At 46.0% G+C, this 21,899-nt stretch overlaps 1 protein-coding gene across 1 annotated transcript in view; it reads left to right on the top strand.

The window, feature by feature from the left end:
- The window catches only part of CFAP20DC (CFAP20 domain containing), a 692,474-nt gene that overhangs the window by 620,830 nt on the left and 49,745 nt on the right, over positions 1–21,899 (top strand). The window contains exon 16 of the mRNA XM_073644645.1: positions 2,572–2,633. Within this exon, the coding sequence (XP_073500746.1) occupies positions 2,572–2,633 (62 nt within the window). The remainder of the gene's footprint in view (positions 1–2,571; positions 2,634–21,899) is intronic.

Raw genomic sequence — 21,899 nt, 5'->3', positions numbered from 1 at the left:
CTATGGATACCCCTGGCTTTAGTTGGCCTCTTCTCTATGTATGCCTTGGGTTTTAGTTGGCCTCTTCTCTATGAAAGGACCTGGCTTTAGTTGTCCTCTTCTTTATGTATGCACCTGAATTTAGTTGTCCTCTTCTTTATGTACGCACCTGAATTTAATTGTCCTCTTCTTTATGTATGCACCTGTCTTTAGTTGGCCTTTTCTCTGTGTATGCATTTGGCTTTAGTTGGCTTTTTCTCTATGTATGTCCCCAGTTTTTGTTGGCACCTGGCTTTAGTTGGCCTCTTCTCTGTGTATGCATTTGGCTTTAGTTGGCTTTTTCTCTATGTATGCCCACGGTTTTTTGTTGGCACCTGGCTTTAGTTGGCCTCTTCTCTATGTATGCCCCTGGTTTTTGTTGGCCTCTTCTCTGTGTATGCCCCTGGTTTTAGTTGGCTTCTTCTTTATGTATGCCCCTGGTTTTAGTTGGCCTCTTCTTTATGTATGCATTTGGCTTTAGTTGGCCTCTTCTCTATGTATTCCCCTGTCTTTAGTTGGCCTCTTCTTTATGTATGCACCTGGCTTTAGTTGGCCTCTTCTTTATGTATGCATTTGACTTTAGTTGGCCTCTTCCCTATGTATGCCACTGGCTTCTAGCTTTTTCTAGTTCTGCTAGCAAACACTTATAAGCAGACATAGAAAACTCAATTTACAAGCCTACAATGGTTGTTAATTTTATTCATGGGTTAAAGTTGAAACTCTCTGGAAGTGAATAGAAAAATGCACCCTGCTGCCCAAACTAATGACTAGATCAAAAGTTTCATAATCATTAGAGCAAAAAGGTCTGACTGTATTAGTTTAGTGCCCACTTTTTATAGTGGAAGGAAGAGGGGTAAGTGCTCATACAGAGAAACTCAGGCAGCCATTGAAAGCTTAATTCGTCCAAACACACGTGAGGGGGCAAATACTGAGCGTGATACTGACAGGCACGATTGATTCATATTTCTGGAGTCTGCCTTGTGGCTACTTGTTGGCTGTGCAGCATGTCTGATGGAAGGTAAGAGGACCATGACAAATGTCCTTTTATGTCCGCTCATTTCTGTTTAGTCCGTGAGTTCTTTACAATTTAAGATAAGGAGGGAAAAAGTTGTTAAAAAGTTTGTACCAAGTTAATAAATTTGATAGAATAAGGGATAACTTATTGATCACTGGGAGTCCAAATGGTGGGACCCCCAGGGATCAATAAATTATCATTTATCCTATCAGTAGTAGATAATGTATTAGCTTTAATAACTGAGTACCACAATTTTGGAGCACACCTCATTTGCCACTTTTTCAAATTTTCCAACACTCTCTCCAGGAGAGGATTATCTGCAGCCCGACCAATTTACTATACTTTATATCAGAAACTGAAAACTAGGGATCAGAAAACAGTGCAATAGGGTCTTATCCGGTAGACAATGAAATATTAAAAAATGTTATGCTAACCTGGTCTGGTTGTGTTCACATCTAATTGTTATGGCATAGAAACATAGCTGCTGCAGGTCCAACGGGTCTTCAGACTGAAGAAATCACAGAAATGGAAAATTATGGAAAATCCGCACTGCTTGTAATCAAAATGGTAAATCCAGGTCCACACAATTGGGTTTACGCTTCTTTATTTTTTCAAAGCGTTTCAAAGTATTTCGAAGTAAATCCTTTTTTTGTCCTGATGAAGGTGTGTAATACTTTCGAAACGCATTGACAAAAATAAAAAAAAACGACCAGAGGTCTTACTCCAGATTAAGAATGGATATAGCACTTGTCTTAATAAATTCCCAATATTATCTATGTCACAGTGTCTTTTTGAAGAGGAATGGCATAGTCAAGTCTCATCATCGTAAATTCCTAAATAAAACTAGAAAAGGAAAAGAAACATCAGGATCATATTTGGTTACAAGCGTCCTATACGTTTCAGATGGCATAATGCCTATGCCCATAAAAAAAAATATAAAAAAATTGCCAATTGAACCCCTTCTTTCTGTTCTCTCAAAATTCATTATTGCCGTTGCTAAACTGGCTGTAGCGACAGGTGGCCTGAGCATAGGAATATTGCTGCCCTCTAGTGACCAAATGACAAACTACAAAATTTCACAATTATAACCAGCAACAAGCATCATATCCTTCGGAATAAATCAGTAAATTACGGGACATATTTCATGACGTCATGTTTAAGTATCCTGACAGTATTCTTCCATATCAATTTAACTGTTTTAGTTGATATCAGTAGAAGACTGAAGTCTTTAGAAGACATGACACTTCAGTAAATGTCAGAATTTGCCAGCGTTAAGTCTAAGGAATAGTTTTAAATGCTGATTTGGTGCACACAGAGGTTTGAGTCTCGCATACGGCAGAAATGTTCTTTTACACGATGTCTCTCAGGATTTCAAGTAATTACAGTAGACTGTGAATACATTTTCATATTCCAGTACTGCAAAAAACTACGGATCCCTTCATCTATTTGTTGGAAATGACTTTTACTTCTCATACTGTTTAGACATCTTCCAAACATTTTAGTCAAATTCATTTCTCATTTTTCTCTGCTTTTTACAGCCTGTCAATCAGGGATCTCACTATCAAGCTGAAATGAATCCTCTGGCGCAATCTAATCCTCGGTAAGAAGTGTTTGAAACTTCTTAATCTCTTATCAATAATATTGTGTGTTCCTTTCATATTGTTCTAAGACATCTAAAATACAAAATGAATTCATTTTGTCAATAGGTTTGGAGGGAGAATATTCTACCATTTTGTGTATGCAGCTCTTATGCAATCTTAAAGGGTGTCAGTCAGTAGGATCAACCTTTTCAAGCTGTCTACATGGGCATGTAGGTCACAGAAAATTGAATAAAATGATACCTTTATATCTGCAATCCGATGAATGGTTCCCAAGAAATCCACGTGTTTTTCTTGTATGCAAATGAGCTGAAAAGATCTCTGTGCCAGATTGAGATGCTCATTTGTATATAAGAAAAACATGGATTTCTCAAAAACCATTAATCGGATTGCAGACATCAAGGTATCATTTGATTCAGCTTACAATGACCTACATGCCCATATAGACGGCTTAGGAGGGTTGATTCTACTGAAAAATACTCTTTAAGTGCCTTAATGGCTACAAATAAAACCCTATGCAGATGGATACTGATGCTCCAATCATATTTTCTATCTCTTGCTTCTTACTAACCTATCATATGTACAGAACATTAGTAAAAAAAAGTGCTGTATCACCAATCATCCGTGCCAATAAACCAACTTACAGAATAAGTGAATGACATTGATTATTTTCTAACAATGGCATCTGTCAAGGGGTGAGATATATTAGGCAGCAAGTGAAAAGACTGTTCTTGAAGTTGATGTATTGGAAGCTGGAAAAACGTACAAATGTAAGGATCCAAGTGACTTTGACAAGGGCCAAGTCTAGATAAATTGGTCTTGTGGGATGTTCCCGGTATGTACTGGTTAGTACCTACCAAAAGAGTTCCAAAGAAGGAAAGCAACTTATATGGGTCTGTGTAGGTGCAAACGGGTCAGCATGCGCATGGTTGCTAATATCCATCGCTGAAAGCACTTATGGTGGGCACATGAGGAACTGGACCATGGAGTATTGGAATTTGGTGGACTAGGCTAATAAAAATTGTTTTTTTTTTTTACATCATGTGGATGGCCAGGTGAATGTGCGTTGCTTTCTAGGTAAGAAATGGGAACAGGATGCACAATGGAGTTAAAGTAAGGCAAACAGAGACCGTGTGATACTCTGGGCAATGTTTTGCTGGGAAAACTTGGTGTAATAGCACACTGTAGGTTGAAGCTTGACACCTCTTAATAGGGCTTCCACACTCAGGCTTTGGACTAGCCTTTCCATTTAGCAGGTTCCAGGTGAACCCTGGCTTTCACTCTTTTTCCCCTGTACAGGAATCTAGACTTACACAGGGCTCCCTGGGTTATATTCACGGAGTGGCTGCTGGCTGGTGGTGCACTATGGCAGACTGAAGGATTATCAAGCCAGGTCATTACAAGGAGGTCAAAGTCAGGGACTGAATCATGAGACAGTTGGGCAATCAGAAAGCTGAGCCATGGTTAGCAAACACCAGGATTCAGGATACAGGGGTTAGACAAGACAACAGACCACAAGTTCCGGCCACGCTAATGTAAAACAGGACGACACCTGCATTCCCCAATACCGTCAGCAGTGCAAGCATGGCGGAGGTCATAGGAGATGATTTAGACACAGACATAACACTTGGATTCTCTCGTTATGTGGATGTTACTTTGACACATACCACAAAGTATTGGCTTGGTCTCCAAAGTACCTAGCTCACAAAACCCATAGAATATCTCTGGGATCTGCTGGGAAAAACAGTTTGATCCATGAAGGTTTGACCTGCTAGATGCCAAATAACACCTTCAGAAGTCTTGTGGTGTCCATGCCTCGAATGATCTGAGATGTTTTGGTGATTGGGATAGGACCTATGACATATTACATTTGGGGTTGTTAATGGTATGATTGGTCATTGGATCAGAAACAATAATTCTGGTCCTAATAATTGACATGACCTTTCATGACTGGAATGGAGCAGAGGAAGTGACACTTTCTGCCTTTTCCTCACAAAAAGTTGTTGAAATGAAAAATCCTGTCTTATATTCCATTGAGGCATCCTGGACTAATGAGTATCCAGCGATAAGCCAGAGCCATGGGCCGAAGTATGGACACCCCTTGACTTTGAAGAACCATCGATGTCTAGTGATGGACACCTCATCTTCTGTTCGCTCATGGTGCAAAGTAAATACAGGTGATCTTGGGTCAAGACCTTGATGATTTTAGGCAGCTAATGGTTATTATTATTACTACCCTGTTAGGAACATTTCTGAATCTTCAGTGATGACTTTAAGAAGAATGAGATTTTAGTTTCTAGCCATGTTCCTATCAGGATAAGGTCTGATGACCAAATTACCCATTAGAATATCTGTGCTGTGACCCCCAGTCTTTTCCTATCTCATAAATTATTCCTTTGTTCCACAAACTGCAGAAAGCCTGACACAGGCTGTGACCCTGATTTATAATAGATTAAAGGAAATCAATTTATTTTCGTGTTTAATATTTAGTTTACCTACAATGTTAAATGTCACATTTTCTTCAAAGGAGGCTTCAAAACACGTCCGTCCTGTCCCGCTTCATTAGGTGAGCTGCCTGGGGGCGGCTGCGGAATCTGAAATATATGTAATTAACTGCCAGCATTTAGAATGCAGAACAAGTTATTTCTCAAGTGGAAATGGACGGATGTTGCTTTGTGTGCTCGCCCATGGGAAGAAAAGGCATCTTGTTTACCAAACTCTATGCCCCTCGGTCCTTTATGTTCCCCTACAACATCCATTACCGGAGTAGAGTAGATATCACTCATGGTTTAAAGCTGGGTTGACATGTTGAAGGATTGGTAAAAAGAAAATTTCCCAAAATATAGTAATCAATTATAGACAAACACAGCAAAAAAAAAAAAACACTGCACACGTCTCGGAAAATTGCTGTCCTCTGGCTGCAGTTTGTGTAAAAAAAAAAACAAAGAAGTACTTTACTCACCCTCAACAGGTCCAACAATGAGTATGCACTGCTGATCCAGGTGTCTGGTATGGTCTGCAATGCTGATGTCACACCAACAGCGCTGCAGCCAATAAATGAGCTTGTTTAACAAAAAAAAGAAAGATGTTCTTTACTCGCCCTCCACAGGTCCGGCAATGAGTCTGCACCTCTGATCCAGGTGTCTGGTATGGTCTGCAGTGCTGATTTCGCGCCAACAGTGCTGCAGCCAATAATTGAGCTTGTTTAACAAACAAAAATAGTTGTTCTTTACTCACCCTCCACAGGTCTGGTAATAAGTATGCATCGCTGATCCAGGTGTCTGTTATGGTCTGCAGTGCTGATGTTACACCAACAGAGCTGCAGCCAATAACCGCTTGCTTAACAAACAAAAAAAAAACAAGCTGTGCATTACTCACCCTACACAGGTCCGGTAATAAGTCTGCATCGCTGATCCATGTGTCTGGTATGGTCTGCAGTGCTGATGTTGCGCCAACAGCACTGCAGCCAATAAGTGAGCTTGCTTAACAAAAAAAACAAGCTCTCTTTACTCACCCTCCACAGGTCCGGCAATGAGTCTGCACTGCTGATCCAGGTGTCTGTTATGGTCTGCAGTGCTGATGTCACACAAACAGCGCTGCAGCCAATGACAGATCTTAGTTGCTCTGCCCAAGCTGACGGCACGAAACACCTACTGCTGCAGAGCTCACTGATTGGCTGCAGCTCAGACAATAGCAGACAATAGCAGACACCAGGAGCAGCAGCGGGGACTTGAAGTAAAACACTTTATTTTTTTAAAGAAAGTGCACCCAGGGGATATTTCTGAATCTGGAAGGAAAAAGTTTAAGGAAAAAAAAAAGCTCCATAAACTCTACGTATGAACAGCAAAGATTATTAACATTGAAATTAATAGGACACATTTCTTATGCAATTTTTGGAGCAGATCGGCTCCAAAAACTCAAAAAACTGTGTGAGCATAGCCTACAATGTAGCTTTAGGAAGAATCTCTTGTCACTCAGGTAGATGTATATTATCCTGTTTCTTCATACACACAAGGCCAAGCATCGCCGCTGACTTTCTTGAACTTGAAGCTCTTTACGGTGAACACTTTGTGATGACTATAATGTCCTGGGGATTATAAACGGCCACATGGTATCAGAATGGCTTCTCTTGTCTTTGTGTCTTCATGTGCTCATTCTAAATATGCCTTTCTCTTTATATCTCATTTTCCTGACTGATGGTTAATATGTTGGCTCTTAATAAATAATGGTAATAACATTGCTCACTTGTTGTCCAGCAATGGCGTCTACATTCCAGCAGCTGCAAACTGTAACTTCTACAATTGCCACATTAATATGAGGTCTATGGAAATATAGTGGTAGAAGGAAAAACTGACACTATTGATGTGTCATGTGCTACTGATACTGACCACTAGATGTCAGCATAAGAAACACTCCAGGCTGGTAAAGTAAAAGCATGTCATTTTACAGCCTGCTGTGAAGACAGAGTGATCGGGATCAATCAGAATTTTGCAATGTGAATTACTTTATAAATTTTGACTTATTTGCGCAGAATCTGATCCACAGCAATTCCTCCACATGTGAGTTGTTTAATATCAGTTATTGCATATTATTTCGACGTGGCCCCAGGGCCGTGGGGTACTCGGCAGCCGGGCCCCTGGATGCCGGTTGGTGGGAAATATCACGGTGCCTGGCCCGGTCCGTGACCCAGGGTGGTCAGTTCAAAAGGGGGGTTATTTTTAGAATTTCGTGACGCCACCTGTGGTGTCTGGTGAGGATCACCAGTGCTGCAACAGTCCTCTGAGGCAGATGTTAGGGCAGCTTGTGATGGAACGGCTCCCCACAGGTGGAGCAGGCCTCAGGGCAGTGAAGTGAGAGAGCGTGGGTTGCGCTGGGCGTTGTAGTGCAGGGGGAACAATGGCGCCGATGAAAGAATGGACGGAGGCAGTACAGTGCAGTCATCCGAGATTTTACTCACAGTTCTTTAGACACTTCACAGGTGCACTGTACAGGTGCGAGCCTCCCACGTCGCGCTGCGTTCACCGGGCAGGGGTTCAATCCTTCCTCAGGCTGCTTGGGAATACCTGGCAGAACCCCACTTTCTCGTGTTCCTATTTTGACCGTCTTCACACTGGTCTTTCTCCCTCCTGCTCTGCGCTGCCCACTCTGAATCCTGCTCGGGTGCTCTGAAGTCCCTCCTGTCCGTCGGAGTTACACAGACTTGCTTGACCCTCAAGGGACTAGAATGCGGCTACGATCCCTCTGTCTTCTGACAGATGCGGGGCGTACGGGTGCCATCCTGCACGCGCCGTACCCCCTAGGATCCTTTCTTAGAACGGAGCCTACTCCCTGCTCCCCTCCTGGGCCTCCAGACTCGGCCCTCCTTGTGGAGCAGATCTCATAATGAGACTCTGCTCCCGGACTATTCTTTTGAACTGTTCCGAGCTGTTCTTCTCAACTGCTCTCCAACTATCCCCCCTATCTTAAGATGGCTTCCCTATCTTATACTCCTACCAAAGTGCTCCCTCTAACTACTTCCTCCACCCACACCCACTACTGGTTCCCCCTACCTTTGGGTTCCCCCCACTCCAGCCAGCCTGACCCAGCCAGGGTCAGGGCTCAGCAGCTGCGCTCTGCATGTTGCCCCTCCTGCCGGCCTGGAGCAGTGTAGTGTTGGATGCAGGTGTTTGGGGTTCTGGGCAGCACTCCCAGCTTACCTGAGAGAAGAGAGACACCACACCTCTGGGTGAGGTGCAGTACCTCTGTGGCGACTGAACCCTCAGGGGCGCCACAATTTTATAGCCATGTTTCTATGTATTTCTCTGCCTACAGTCATTACTAGATAACAGCTATAGTGATTTGCGAGTCTCACTTTACAGCATTTACTCCTGAGCAGTTTTTAATGATATCAATTATCCGTATTTGTGCCCTTCGGGGTCAAATTATTTTGAGCTTTGCCCTCAGTAATCTCCAGTCTTTTCTCAGTAAACAATATGATGAGCATCTCCATTCATTCCCTGTATAATATTAGCGGCAAAAAATAAACCGCAGATCATAAGATTGTATTCACTTGTGTTGTTAGGAAGCTGGTCAGTGGTTAGAAGGAGCCTGCAGAACGCTAAAACAATATTTATATAATGTCGGTTTTTAATAAAGAAAAATAAAACATTTAGGCGTGAATTGTTTCAGATTGTGGAGTTTACAGTGAAAGACTGGGCTCAACAAAGAGAAGAAGCCCTAGAAAGAATCTTGCGAACTTCCCCCACTTCGCTGCCTCCTCTTCTTCTCCACACTTCTGCCGTATCTGCTCATATCCTCAAAGCCTGCTCCAGTTATCATGGAGAGGTCATCTTCATTGGTACTCGGTCCCTCTATTTCTCACTTGAAGCAAGGATCACCAAGCTACGACTTGCCTACTTTGGACACATCATACGAAGAGAGCAATCACTGGAGAAGGACATCATGGTCGAAGAATAGAAGGTACAAGGCGAAGAGGAAGACCAGCAATTCGACGGCTTGATACTAACAAGATAACTGCAGAGAAGACCGTGGTGGACCTATCTACGCTTGCACAAGATCTTTCTTCATTTTCCTATAGAGCGTTCATCCATCAAGTCGCCATGGCTCAAGATCGAGCTGAAGGACATTAAATAATGATAATAATTTATCTTCTGGTACAATACCTGGACTCACGCCTCACCAACAAATGAGCTACGCCTAAAGAACTCTGCTCTAGATATCAGGGATGAAAACTCTACTTAGGTAATATAGTAAAAATACATAAAAAAATATATTTTGTTATTAACACCTTAGCCCCAATCAGGATTTCCAGGAGCATTCTTCATATATAATCAGTTATTTCGAGATAAGTAAAAAGATTCAAACTTTTCTGGTCTAGCATCCGGTTTGGTGCTCAATACCCCCTGGACTAGGGCACTGTTCACTTTTGCATCGGCAATCCTCTGTCTGGCATTCTGGACACCTTTGCAGATTACTAAAGCCTAGTAAGCAGCATGGCCGAGCAAGCAGAAGAGGTGCCCAGGATGCCAGGACAGTAACATTGAACAGTGAACAGTGCCCTGGTTTGTTTGCCATGAAGAACTTGTGCAAGCCTAGATAGGTCCACCAGGGTCTTCTCCGCAGTTATCTTGATAGTATCAAGCCATCGGGTTGCTCGTCTTCCTCTTAGCCTTGTTTCTTCTTTTCTTCCGACCATGATGTCCTTCTCCAGTGATTGCTCTCTTTGTATGTTGTGTCCAAAGTAGGCAAAGAAGACAAACTAGACAAACTGTTCACTACATGCTCGGCATATCTGCCACTCACCTACCCAAGACATCATGAGTCCTAGTGACTTGGCCTCATACAACATCATGACTTTGCTGGATCCTAATAAGTGCGAAAGGCGCCCATGATGCCAGCCAGATGATTGCCGGCACAGATGCAAACTCTGCATTAGTCCGGCTGCCACGGAGGACGGAACTGGACAACATCCAAGGATAATTCAATCTTTTCGCACATCGGTAACAGTAATTTACCCATCATCATGTTTACACCAAGTGGCCAAACCCATTTACTGTAGTAATGTATATTTTCACTAGCAGCCATTGGTTTCTAAGGAGGGAAAAGCCATATAGCCATAAATCTGTCTGCAATAATAATAAAAAAAACTCTCTATTTTTTTTTTCTATCAAACATATACATAAAAAGTTAAGAGAACAAAAATAAACCCAACAAGAGGATAAAATGGAGGTCCAACTTTAGATGAGGACTGGCCCACATGCTGTACTACTACACTGTTCCTTCTAGAATATGGCTACCTTCTCCCACCACAACCCAAAAAGAAGAGAGCCCAGTCCTCTTCATGTTTATCGTTTAAATTCACGCCCATGTAGTTTCACTCGGAAGTTACAAAAACTGCACCTCTGTCTCAACATTTCCTGTGGAGTTAAATTTGGTTTTAGCTTTATACATATAGGAAAACAATCGATATGGCATCTGTCAGCAGAACGAAATGTATCAAAGGTGAAAGCATGAATAACCTCTGCCCATTCACCTGGCTGTTATTTCATGTGCATGGCTGGGTATATAAAAGTACCAGATGGGAATAATGCCGTATCCATCATGATGATCAAGCTCAACTGCCGCAAAACTTAACAACTTGAAAGAGTGCAAAAATGTTCCTCCAATCACCAAGACTTTTTTGGTTTCTTTCGGAGAATGCAGAAAACTTGGGACCAACAGTGGATCGGACCCTTCCTGAGGACTGGTGACTTTTTATTTGACTGGTCCCCTGGAGAAAATTCAAAGTTGCCAACGGAGCAGAAAGAACAGAACTCCACCGATACATCCAAGATGGGACCTTGTCTTCTGGTTGACCAACAATGGTGTCGCCTTTAACCTAGCATTTTTTTTTATCTTTTGTACTCCAGGGTATTTTTGGTCAGTGTTTTCAACTAGAATTTTCCATCAGATCACAGTTTTCTGTTAACAGTCATAAGAAAAATGGAGATAACTTCTTCGGACAGCGCGTTCCCATCGGAATATGCATGCACTGTGTACGGAGAGATTTGTACACACTTTTTAGCTTTGCAAGTTCTCTATCATATTAACACAACAGACTGCGACAGGGTGAAATCTGCCAGTCGCCACTAAGCTTGTATGCTTTTCACTTCCACAGTGACATCTCCTGCTGGTTTCCAAGTGATTGATAAAGTTAATACTCCGCTGCGGTTTCATTTCTACCTTTCATCCGCCCCAACCTGTGGTGGATCGTTCAAGGAACCTATTGAACGCTCTCTGTTATAGTCTGCAGGACTGTGATTATAGGTGAACTTAAAGACAGTGTGAAAAACTACTTTCTACTTATTTCTCTGTAAAATTTATTGGCTTTGTCAGATGACTGGATAACACATAAATCAAATTGGGTTTTAATATGTGTTGTTAAACTAAGCAAGAAACCACTTTTGGCTTCTTTATCGAATTTACTTAAACAAGAGGAAGAAGTCTTGAAATTTAAGGGGGCCATACGCAATGTTTTATTTGAACCCAACGTGATTTTTTTCGTTGAGGGTCACACCATGTTTGTGGTGACTTAAGGTGCTCAGAAGTCTACAGGTAGTGTGCAAAATGTTAGAAAGTCTCCTTGTGATTATGTAATCTGGATATGTTCCAGTGGTGTTCTTGAGAAGAAACATCTCCTACATCAGGTCAGATAGATCTCAACATGTATGTTTGGCTAAAGACGTTACATAGCTACAGTATATATTGGTCACATGAAGTAAAGCTAATAATCAGATTTTGTATACGGCATTTGCTTGAAACAAATCCTAGGGCAAATGAAGTAGCAAAGTCAAATTAGTATGGAAGAACATGTTGGAAGAGAAGACTTAAAAACATCTTGTTTTTTGGTCATCCTCAAACCAAATAAATGAGTAGAAATACAGCCAATTAGTGTATTGTACAGTGTACTGTATATACTTGAAACTAGAAATGAGTGGATCTTATGCAATTCAAATTCACCAAATTTTCCCAAAAAAATCAGATTTGCAGTGGATAAATTTGCTTGAATCTCAATATTGAAAACTTGTAATTGCTCGGAAAATACATATGGGGGAGAGGAGAGAGGGAGGACCCTGCTGACCATAACTTACACTCTACAGGAGAATGAGGACCTCGCTGACAATGAGAACTAACACTCTGTAGGAGAACAAGGCCTTCACTGACCATGAGAACTTACACCTTACAGGATAGAGAGAGGACCCCACTGATCAAAAGAACTTATACTCTATAGGAGAGAGAGAGGGGACCCCACTGACCATAAAAACTTACACTCTACACGAGAGAGGACACTGAAGGCCATAAGACCTTGCACTCTGCAAGAGAGAGGACCTTGCTGGCCAAAAGAACTTACACTCTACAGGAGAAAGGACCCCACTGGCCACAAGAGCTTACACTCTACAGGGAACAGAGAGAAAGATAGAGAGGGCCCTATTGACCATAGGCGCTTACACTCTACAGGCAAGATTTATGGCAAATTGGTTCATGTCATTTCATGGTAATTTTATCTTTTTCTAGATCCAACCTCTATGTAACATGCAGGTGGGTGGGAAAAACTAATTTATCCTAGGGGTATGACTGACCAATAATATAAAACTTGATATATCATTAGAGAGGCTCACATACCAAACATTAGTATCCAACCTGTGTTTCTCCATTTGTTGGGAGACTAGAACTTACAGCATGGCCTGACAACATGTTAGGAGATTATGACGTTAAAGCATACCCTAACAATAGGTTAGAGACTAGATCTTACAGCATGGCCTGACAACATGTTGAAGACTATATCTTACAGCATGGTCTAACAACATGTTGGAGACTAGATCTTAAAGCATGATCTGATAAGATGTTGGGAGACTAAAACTTATAGCATGCCCTGACAACATTTTTGGAGACTATGACCTTACATCATGGCCTGACAAGATGTTGGAGACTATATTTTACAGCATGGTCTAACAACATGTTGGAAACTAGATCTTACAGCATGACCTAACAACATGTTGGAGACTAGATCTTACAGCATGACCTAACAACATGTTGGAGACTAGATCTTACAGCATGGCCTGACAACATGTTGGGAGACTAAAACTTATAGCATGCATCGACAACATTTTTGGAGACTATGACCTTACAGCATGGCCTGACAAGATGTTGTAAGACTTCATCTTAGAGCATGGCCTGACAAGATGTTGGCAACTAGAACTAATAGCATGGCCTGACAACATGTTGGAGACTAGATCTTAGAGCATGCCCTGACAACATGTTGGGAGACTATAACCTTACAGCATGGCCTGATAAGCTGTTGGTAGACTATGACCTTACAGCATGGCCTGATAAGATGTTGGGAGACTAGATCTTAGATCATGGACTGAGAACATGTTAGGAGACAAATAAAAATTATTTATTTTAACAGTAGCTCTAACTCAGTGTTCTCCGTTTTTTGAATGTCTAAGTGATTTTTCTGCTATGATATAGGGCACAAGCCCAGCGATCAAAAACCAGGGATGATATTCTGGAACCTATATTACATGTTAGGAGACAAGATCTTAGAACATGCACTGATAACATGTTGCTGACTAGATCTTAGAGCACACCCTGAAAACATGTTGGAGACTAGATCTTAGAGCACACCCTGAAAACATGTTGGAGACTAGATCTTAGAGCACACCCTGAAAACATGTTGGAGACTAGATCTTAGAGCACGCCCTGAAAACAAGTTGGAGACTAGATCTTAGAGCACACCCTGAAAACATGTTGGAGACTAGATCTTAGAGAACGCCCTGAAAACATGTTGGAGACTAGATCTTAGAGCACGCCCTGAAAACATGTTGGAATACTAGAGCTTACAGCATGGCCTGACTGAGCTGAATTGAGGTGCAATGCCTTACCTTGAACAGGCACTATAAAATGTATGATGTGGTGCCTGGTAAACCATTAACAAGAATCTGTCAGTAGGATATTGGACTCTTAACTAAAGACATGGCTGGAATGGGGCTTTGAAGCTGATTAAAATGAGACCTTTTTTGAAGAAATCCGTTTTGTCGATCTTAATCAGCCGTTGAAGTTTTCTGCTATTGAGGCACAACTGCAGTGGGTCTGTATGTTGCACTTCGTCCTTCTCTACCGATCTTGGTATTCTTCGCTCCATATTTTTTAAGTGGACGTGATGGTTATAGGAGCTCTGCAGACCCTTCAATGATTTGATTGGTGGGATAGAAGACCTCCTCTGATCTGACGGATAGACCATCAATTTCAAACTCTTTTGGAAAAAAAACCCTTTAAGATCTCCTGCATTTATACATATTCTTTGCATGAAAAATAATTACTTCTGACATCAAGCTCATCAGTGGCATGAAAAGCACATGTCACATTGTCCACAATATGAACAGCAATCTTCTGTAGCAACTTCTCCGTTGTGAGTCAGCCCCAGCAGGGACTCCATTTCTGAGTTTTTATTTGTCAGCTTTAGAGATCTTAATAACGTATTTCAGCAAAGCACCCACCTGAGAAGAAAAAAACCAAGAAACTAAATAAACACATTTACTTTCCTACAGATGCATCTTTCTGCGCCCACTCAGACCAGGGGGATCCGTGGTAAATAAAGAGCAAGCACCATGCAAGCCATTGTATGCCCACGGCACAAATCATCTCGGCTTCAGCATCGAGTACTTAGGAAAGAATAAGATTCTAGGTGTCGGTTCTTTACTATGTGACTCACTTCAAGCAACGTTTCTCTTTTGATTTCCTGGTGACAATTGTTCTCACAAAAGAAAACAACTAACCATCTATAAAACAGGTCATGTACTGTACGTCTACTGTGGGATAGATCGCAGCCTTCCAAAACCCTCCTAGCATACAGTCAACTTCAGCTCTCAGGATGATCCGAGAAGAGTTCAATGCAAACTCTTATATTGAAGTGGATGAATTAGTTTTTTCCTACTTCAGATTACTGCATAATGTTTGCGGTAAGAAGAAATGTTGGGTAATTTCACGAATGTTGGTATGATTGAAAAGTGTAAGCTTTTGGGAACCGCAGAAACTCAACCACAGAGTGATGACCACGTAAAGTTACAGTGCGGGGTCATCAAGAGCTTGGGAACGAAGGGCAGAAAAGTCACCAATGCTCTGGTGACCCCATAACTGCAGAGTCCAGACTTCCTTTTGTATTAACATCAGTACAAACATTGCGCCCCAGCCGGGGGCTTACATGGCCGAGCAGCTGCATGCAGCCTTACATCACCACGTACAATGCTGAGTGTTGGATGGAGTGGTGTGAAGCTACTGTGACACCCCAGGGGTCTGGTTGCCACAGTGATAGAGATATTACGTCTGAGAGCAGGTGGGAGGTCCTTTGGTCAGGGATCCTGTGCATGCCACACCTCCTGCCCAGTCTTGGGAGGGGAAGAACTTCCCCTATATAAACCCGGGGCTGAAGCAGGGTGAGCAGTCAAGGAGAGTAGAGATAAGAAACAGCAGAAGCTCAGTGGGAGCAATACTACTACGAGTCAGGGGCTGGCAGCTGCAGAGCTCGCCCTGACTGAGAAGCTTTCTTACCGGACCCGGCGTCCGAGGCTGTGGGGACTAACTCTTACCCAGCAGCAGAAGCCGACCGGCAGGGGATTTCAGGTCCTCAGGCCCAGAAACCCGAAGGCACGGTCACACGCGTGGGACCAGCACCGCCATCGTGGAGCGGAAGCCATTAGAAGGCCCCGAGTCACCGGCCATACGGGTGAGCACCACACGGTACACTCAGGGACGTGGGCTACTTATATCCGCTTCTAGCAAGGTAGCCAGAAGAGTACAGTCAGTTTGGGAGGCCTACAACTCCGCCTGGCCAGGGGAGATCCCATCTGCCCAAGGACTGACCAGGCCCCGTTCACTAGCAAGTACTCCGGGAGGGTCTATCGTTGTTACCAGTAAAGACCCTGAATTACACCGCACCGTCTCTGAGTGGTTCCTGCTACCCCCATCATCCACATCTGCTGCCCTGAGGCCATACCCCTCCCATTGGGGGTTATACCATCTACGCTGCACCATCCATCCACCGGCCTCAGCGGACTGTCCTGCAGCGGCAGCTCCATAGCTGCATTCAACGGGTGGCGTAGTCGTCCTACATCTACCGCTGTTACATCGCCGCTCAGTTTGACTCCCTGGGCACGGACCGGGTCACCGCCACGAGACTACAACCCTCAAGAGATCCGGCTCCGGGTAAGCTCCCGCGTGCGCAACGCAGCGCGACACAGGCCCAGGGGCGCGTCAACTTTGGCGTAGTCGGCAGGATTTCGTGCCCGCAACCACCGGGTACTGCGTGCCTGAAAAAGAGACTTTTCAAACTTACCTGTGGTGAAGATTCCCGCCATCCGGCGCCATCTTCTGCCTTCTTCCCGCCATCCGTGGAGTTTTCCCGCCATTGGACGCCATCTTGAGGACGCCGCGCGGGAAGAAGAGGGGCGTGGACTCCGAAAGCGCGCGAGAACTGAAGCCCCGCCTCACGTCCGGACGTTGCGTAAGGTCCTGGAAGGAGCCCAGCAGACGCCGACGTCACAGGAGCGCGACGGAAGGTCCTCAACCCTGACGATCCACTGCGGAGCCGCGGCCTACGGAAGAGGATCATCGCAAGGTAGGCCACGGTCCACTAGGGGGGAGGAAGATGTCCGATACGGAGGAGAGCTTCACTGCCTCAACCCCCGCCAGCGCTACCGCTGCTGCAGTTATGCCCTTCACCATGCCCTATATCCCGGGAGCAGCTTGGCTACCCCAGTACTCAGGGGAGTCACATACCCTGCATGACTTTAGAGAAAAGCTGGATAGCCTCTTCCAGGTGTACCCCCTCACAGAAGAGCAAAAAGTGAGCATCCTGGTGGCCCAACTAACCGGGGCAGCCAAAAGGGAAGTAAAATCCTGGCCACCTGGGAGGAAGACTGTCGCAGGGATACTAACCCGGCTGAAGGACACCTTTGATACCCGCACCTCAGGCGAGATTAAGCTTAGATTCTACGGGTGCAAGCAGCGAGCGCATGAGAGTATAAGGGACTATGCACTAAACCTACAAGAGGCCCTGAGGGCCATTAAGCAGACCGACCCTGATGGAGTGGGAAACGAGGACAGGCTGTTGACCGAACAGTTTATAGAGGGACTGTATTGTAATACCCACCGAACCCAGTTGCGGGCGATGGCCTTACAGGATCCCCATCTGGGCTTTGCACAGTTCAAGGACAGAGCCATCCGGGTGCTCCGAGAACCGGCACCGGGTGGCGTTGTGACCCACAAGCGCCCTGCTATCACTTACCACCAGGAGGCGGCGCCCTTGTCGGCAGGGCCTGTGGGAGCTGATGCGCAGGCTTTGGACAATGACCCGGCTCCAGACCTACACCATCAGGTCCAAGAGCTAGCTAAGAGCGTTGCTGCGCTAACCCGAACTGTGCAGTCTTTACAGGTTTCCACCCCAGGGAAGATCCAGCTGGCATCCGGACCGGAGGACATCCCGTGGCGTCGACCAAGGAGGACCCCACCGGCCAGAGGAAGACCCAGTGACCGATACAGCGAAGACGGACGACCCATCTGCCGCCGCTGCAATCAACCCGGACATATGGCAAGGTACTGTTCTTTAAACGGGCACAACCTGGGGTAGAGGGCCAACCCCCAGGAAAAAGATCACCAGGCCCATCGAACTGGCGCGACAGATATGTGGGAGGACGTCCAGTCTTGCCTGTGGTACTGGATGGCATTCCCATGAGTGCCCTACTGGACACCGGGTCACAGGTCACCACCATCCCGTACGTGCTCTTTAAGCAGTACTGGAATGACTCGGATATTACCCGCTACCCTGACGACGACTTGAGTATCATCGCCAGCAATGGCCAGCCCGTGCCACAGATCGGATTTAAAGAGGTGACCATCAAAATCGGTAGAGTCGAACTGGCAGCACAGGGACTGATCATTGTAGATATTGACAAACATGAGTCACCCAAAAATAACTCTAGGAACTAATGTAATTGAAAATTGTCTTGCAGAGGTGATTTTCCTTTTACAGCAGGTTGCCAAGAACGCCAGCTCCGGCGAGCAGCGGGTGCTCCAGAAAGAGATCCGGGCACTGATGCGACGGCAACAGGTGGAACTCTCCGGCGGTGAGATTGGTAGCGTAAGAATGTGTGACCCTTTTCCTATTGCCATGCCCCCAAAAAGTGAAATGATGATTTGGTGCCGGGCAGCTATTGGTCTGAGAGGTAGAGATTACCAGGCAATGGTAGAACCAGTTTACTCAGACAGTAGGCCCACCATCTTGACAGCACGGGGGGTGGTTAATGTACGCCATGGGAGGGTGCCCGTTCGCATAATCAATATCGGGAAGAGGGAAGTGTACCTGCCCCGGCATGCCACGCTAGCCAAATTATATACCATTAACCAAAATGCTATACAATCTGTGGAACCCTTGCCTCCATCTCACCCGGAGGAAGGTAATGGCTCTAAGAAAACAATGGAGGACTGGTGTCAGCAACTACATTTGGGTACTGACTCCACTCCCTCACATCAGAAACAGGGAGTCTATCGGGTGGTTCAAGAGTACGAGAGAGTGTTTAGTAAACACCCGTTAGACTTCGGGCGAGTCAAGGGGGTAGAACACCACATCCCCACGGGAGACCATCCTCCCATAAAAGAGAGGTATCGACCCGTACCCCCTGCACACTACCAACATGCCAAGGGGATGCTTAGAGACATGAAGGAGGCTGGGGTGATCAGGGATAGCTGTAGCCCCTGGGCAGCTCCACTAGTCTTAGTCAGAAAAAAAGACAACACCATGAGGATGTGTGTAGATTACCGGAAAATCAATCGTATCACACACAAGGATGCGTACCCCTTACCAAGGATAGAGGAGTCATTGGCTGCTTTAAGATCTGCTAACTTCTTCTCTACCTTGGATCTCACTAGCGGGTACTGGCAGGTTCCTGTAGCAGAGGCGGACCGGGAGAAGACCGCATTCACCACCCCGATGGGACTTAGCGAGTTCACCTGCATGCCGTTCGGACTCTGCAACGCACCGGGAACCTTCCAACGACTAATGGAGTGTTGTCTGGGCCACAGAAACTTCGAGACGGTCCTGTTGTACCTGGACGATGTCATCGTATATTCCAAGACGTATGAGGACCACCTGAAACACCTGGCGGAAGTGTTCGAAGCTCTGGCAAGTTACGGCCTAAAGGTGAAACCCTCCAAGTGTCACCTCCTGAAACCAAAGGTGCAGTACCTGGGACACGTGGTGAGCGCTGACGGAGTGGCTCCCGACCCTGATAAGATCACCGCAATTAAGGAATGGCCAAGCCCCTCCAGCGTAAAAGAAGTGCGGCAGTTCCTCGGGTTGGTAGGCTACTACCGAAGGTTTATTCCCGGTTTCACCAAAAAGGCAGCACCTATGCAGGACCTCCTGATAGGCCAGTCCCGGAAGGCCAAGAACCAGAAGCCGCCCTTCAAATGGGAGGAGCTGGAAGAAGAGTCCTTCCGCCAGCTGAAGATGGCCCTCACGGGGGACGAAATCCTGGCGTACCCGGATTATAGCCAGCCCTTTATCCTCTACACCGACGCCAGTAACATCGGGCTAGGAGCCGTACTGTCCCAGATCCAGCAGGGGAAGGAACGAGTAATCGCCTACGCCAGCCGAAAACTACGACCCACCGAAAGGAACCCCGAGAATTACAGCTCATTTAAGCTAGAGTTCCTGGCCGTAGTATGGGCAGTCACCGAGCGCTTTAAGCATTACCTCGCTTCTTCCCGGTTCACCGTGTACACGGATAACAACCCGTTGACACACCTGGACACGGCAAGACTCGGTGCCCTGGAGCAGAGGTGGATGGCCCGTCTGTCCAACTACGAGTTCACAATCAAATACCGGGCAGGACGCTCCAATACCAACGCGGACGCCCTGTCCAGGATGCCCAACCTGCCGGACGGAGGAGAAGATCCGGAGGGACTGGAAGAAGTTGAACTCCCTGCGTTCCACCGTCATGGGACTATCCAGTATTCCCACCGGGTAAGGAGTAAGCAGGCTGCTACGTTGAACCCCTTAACCCACTACAACTGGGCGGAAATGCAAGACAGCGACCCTGCCGTCCGACTGGTGAAGGAGATGCTGACTCGGCCGGAGGCTCGCCTTGAACCAGACGCTCCGGAGGAAGCCAAACAACTATGGGCAGAGAAGAGTTGACTGTTCCTTTACAAAGGGAAGTTGTGCCGCAGAATGGTTAACTCCCGGACGCATGAATTACTCTGGCAAGTAGTGGTGCCACGAAGAGACGCAGCCATGGTGATGGAGGCATACCACGACGGAGCTGGACACTTCGGGTGGAAGAAGCTGGAGTTCCTGCTGCGCGAGCGGTTCCACTGGGTAGGCATGAGGGGAACCATCGAGAAGTGGTGCAGAGACTGTGGCCCGTGCAACCTGAGAAGGAAGGACCGTGCCAGCCAGAAGACTCCCCTGCAGTCCATCGTCACCCGGCAACCGTTGGAACTGGTAGCCTTGGATCATGTAAAACTGACCCCAAGCAGAAGTGGCTACGTCTACGCGTTAACCATCGTGGATCATTACTCCCGGTTTCTGGTTGTCGTCCCCGTCAAGGACTTAACGGCTCAAACAGCAGCTAGAGCCTTCCAGCAGCACTTTTGCCGTCCACACGGGTACCCGGACCAAGTGCTGACGGACCAGGGACCTGCCTTTGAAGCGGAGGTCTTCCAGGAATTCTGCAATCTGTATGGCTGCCGGAAGATAAGGACGACACCCTACCATCCGCAAACTAATGGACTTTGTGAGAAAATGAACCAGGTGGTAATGGATCTTCTAAAAACGTTGCCCCTGGAAGAACGCAGTCTGTGGCCTGAGAAGTTGCCCGATCTGGTGGACCTATACAACCACATCCCGGTAGGCTCCACCAACTGTACCCCGGCTTACCTAATGAGGGCAAGACCTGGTAAGTTACCTGTTGACCTGGAAATGGGAGTCCTGACACCCGAGGACACTTCACCAGAAACAGACTGGGACACAGAGAGGCAGCAGCAGTACCGGAGAGTACAGGAGAGCGTGGAGCGAAGTCTCTGTCAGGCTAGGGAAAGACAAGAGAAAATTTACAACCAGTATGCTCCCGCTGTTCCCCTGGTACCCGGAGAGCAGGTCTTGAAGAGGAAGAGACGGCTCCACAAGTTGGACGACCAGTGGGAGAAGGACCCGTACACCGTACTGCCCTCAAGCCACGAGAACCCGAAGGTTTGTACCATCAGTAAAGACGGAGGGGAAACCACAGCCATTGTATCCCGGGACCACCTGAAGAAGTGTCCCGAACAACTGAGGAACCCTGAAGAGGAACAAGAAGACCATCGACCCGTAGAGGAAAGAGAAGATATGGTTAGTACTGTGCTCGGGGACTTCCCTGGGTCTTGGACTCAAGTCAATGGTGCAGTTGCGGTACCCGTACTCACCTTCCTCCAACCAGCATCCCAAGCACCTACGGAGCAACAGGTAGAGCTGGAAGAACAGCCGGTCCAGGAGGCAGAAGACTCCACACAAGCAGAACAGGAGGATCAACCCTCTGCTTATAGTGAGCCTGCCGTACCCCTAGTGAGACAAAAAGCCGGTAGACAGCTGCCCAGTTTACCCTTGACAGCTCCTACACCCTGTAGTTCAGGGCCAGACAGTCAGCTCCGTAGGTCCACTAGGGCCACTAGAGGCCAGTTACCCGCACGCTGGA

Source organism: Phyllobates terribilis, unplaced genomic scaffold (assembly GCF_046119375.1).
Source record: "Phyllobates terribilis strain yellow unplaced genomic scaffold, ASM4611937v1 Scaffold_8__6_contigs__length_399053987, whole genome shotgun sequence".
Classification (NCBI taxonomy): Eukaryota; Metazoa; Chordata; class Amphibia; order Anura; family Dendrobatidae; genus Phyllobates; species Phyllobates terribilis.
The sequence above is the reverse complement of the archived record's forward strand: the minus strand, read 5'-3'. Positions and strand labels throughout refer to the sequence as shown.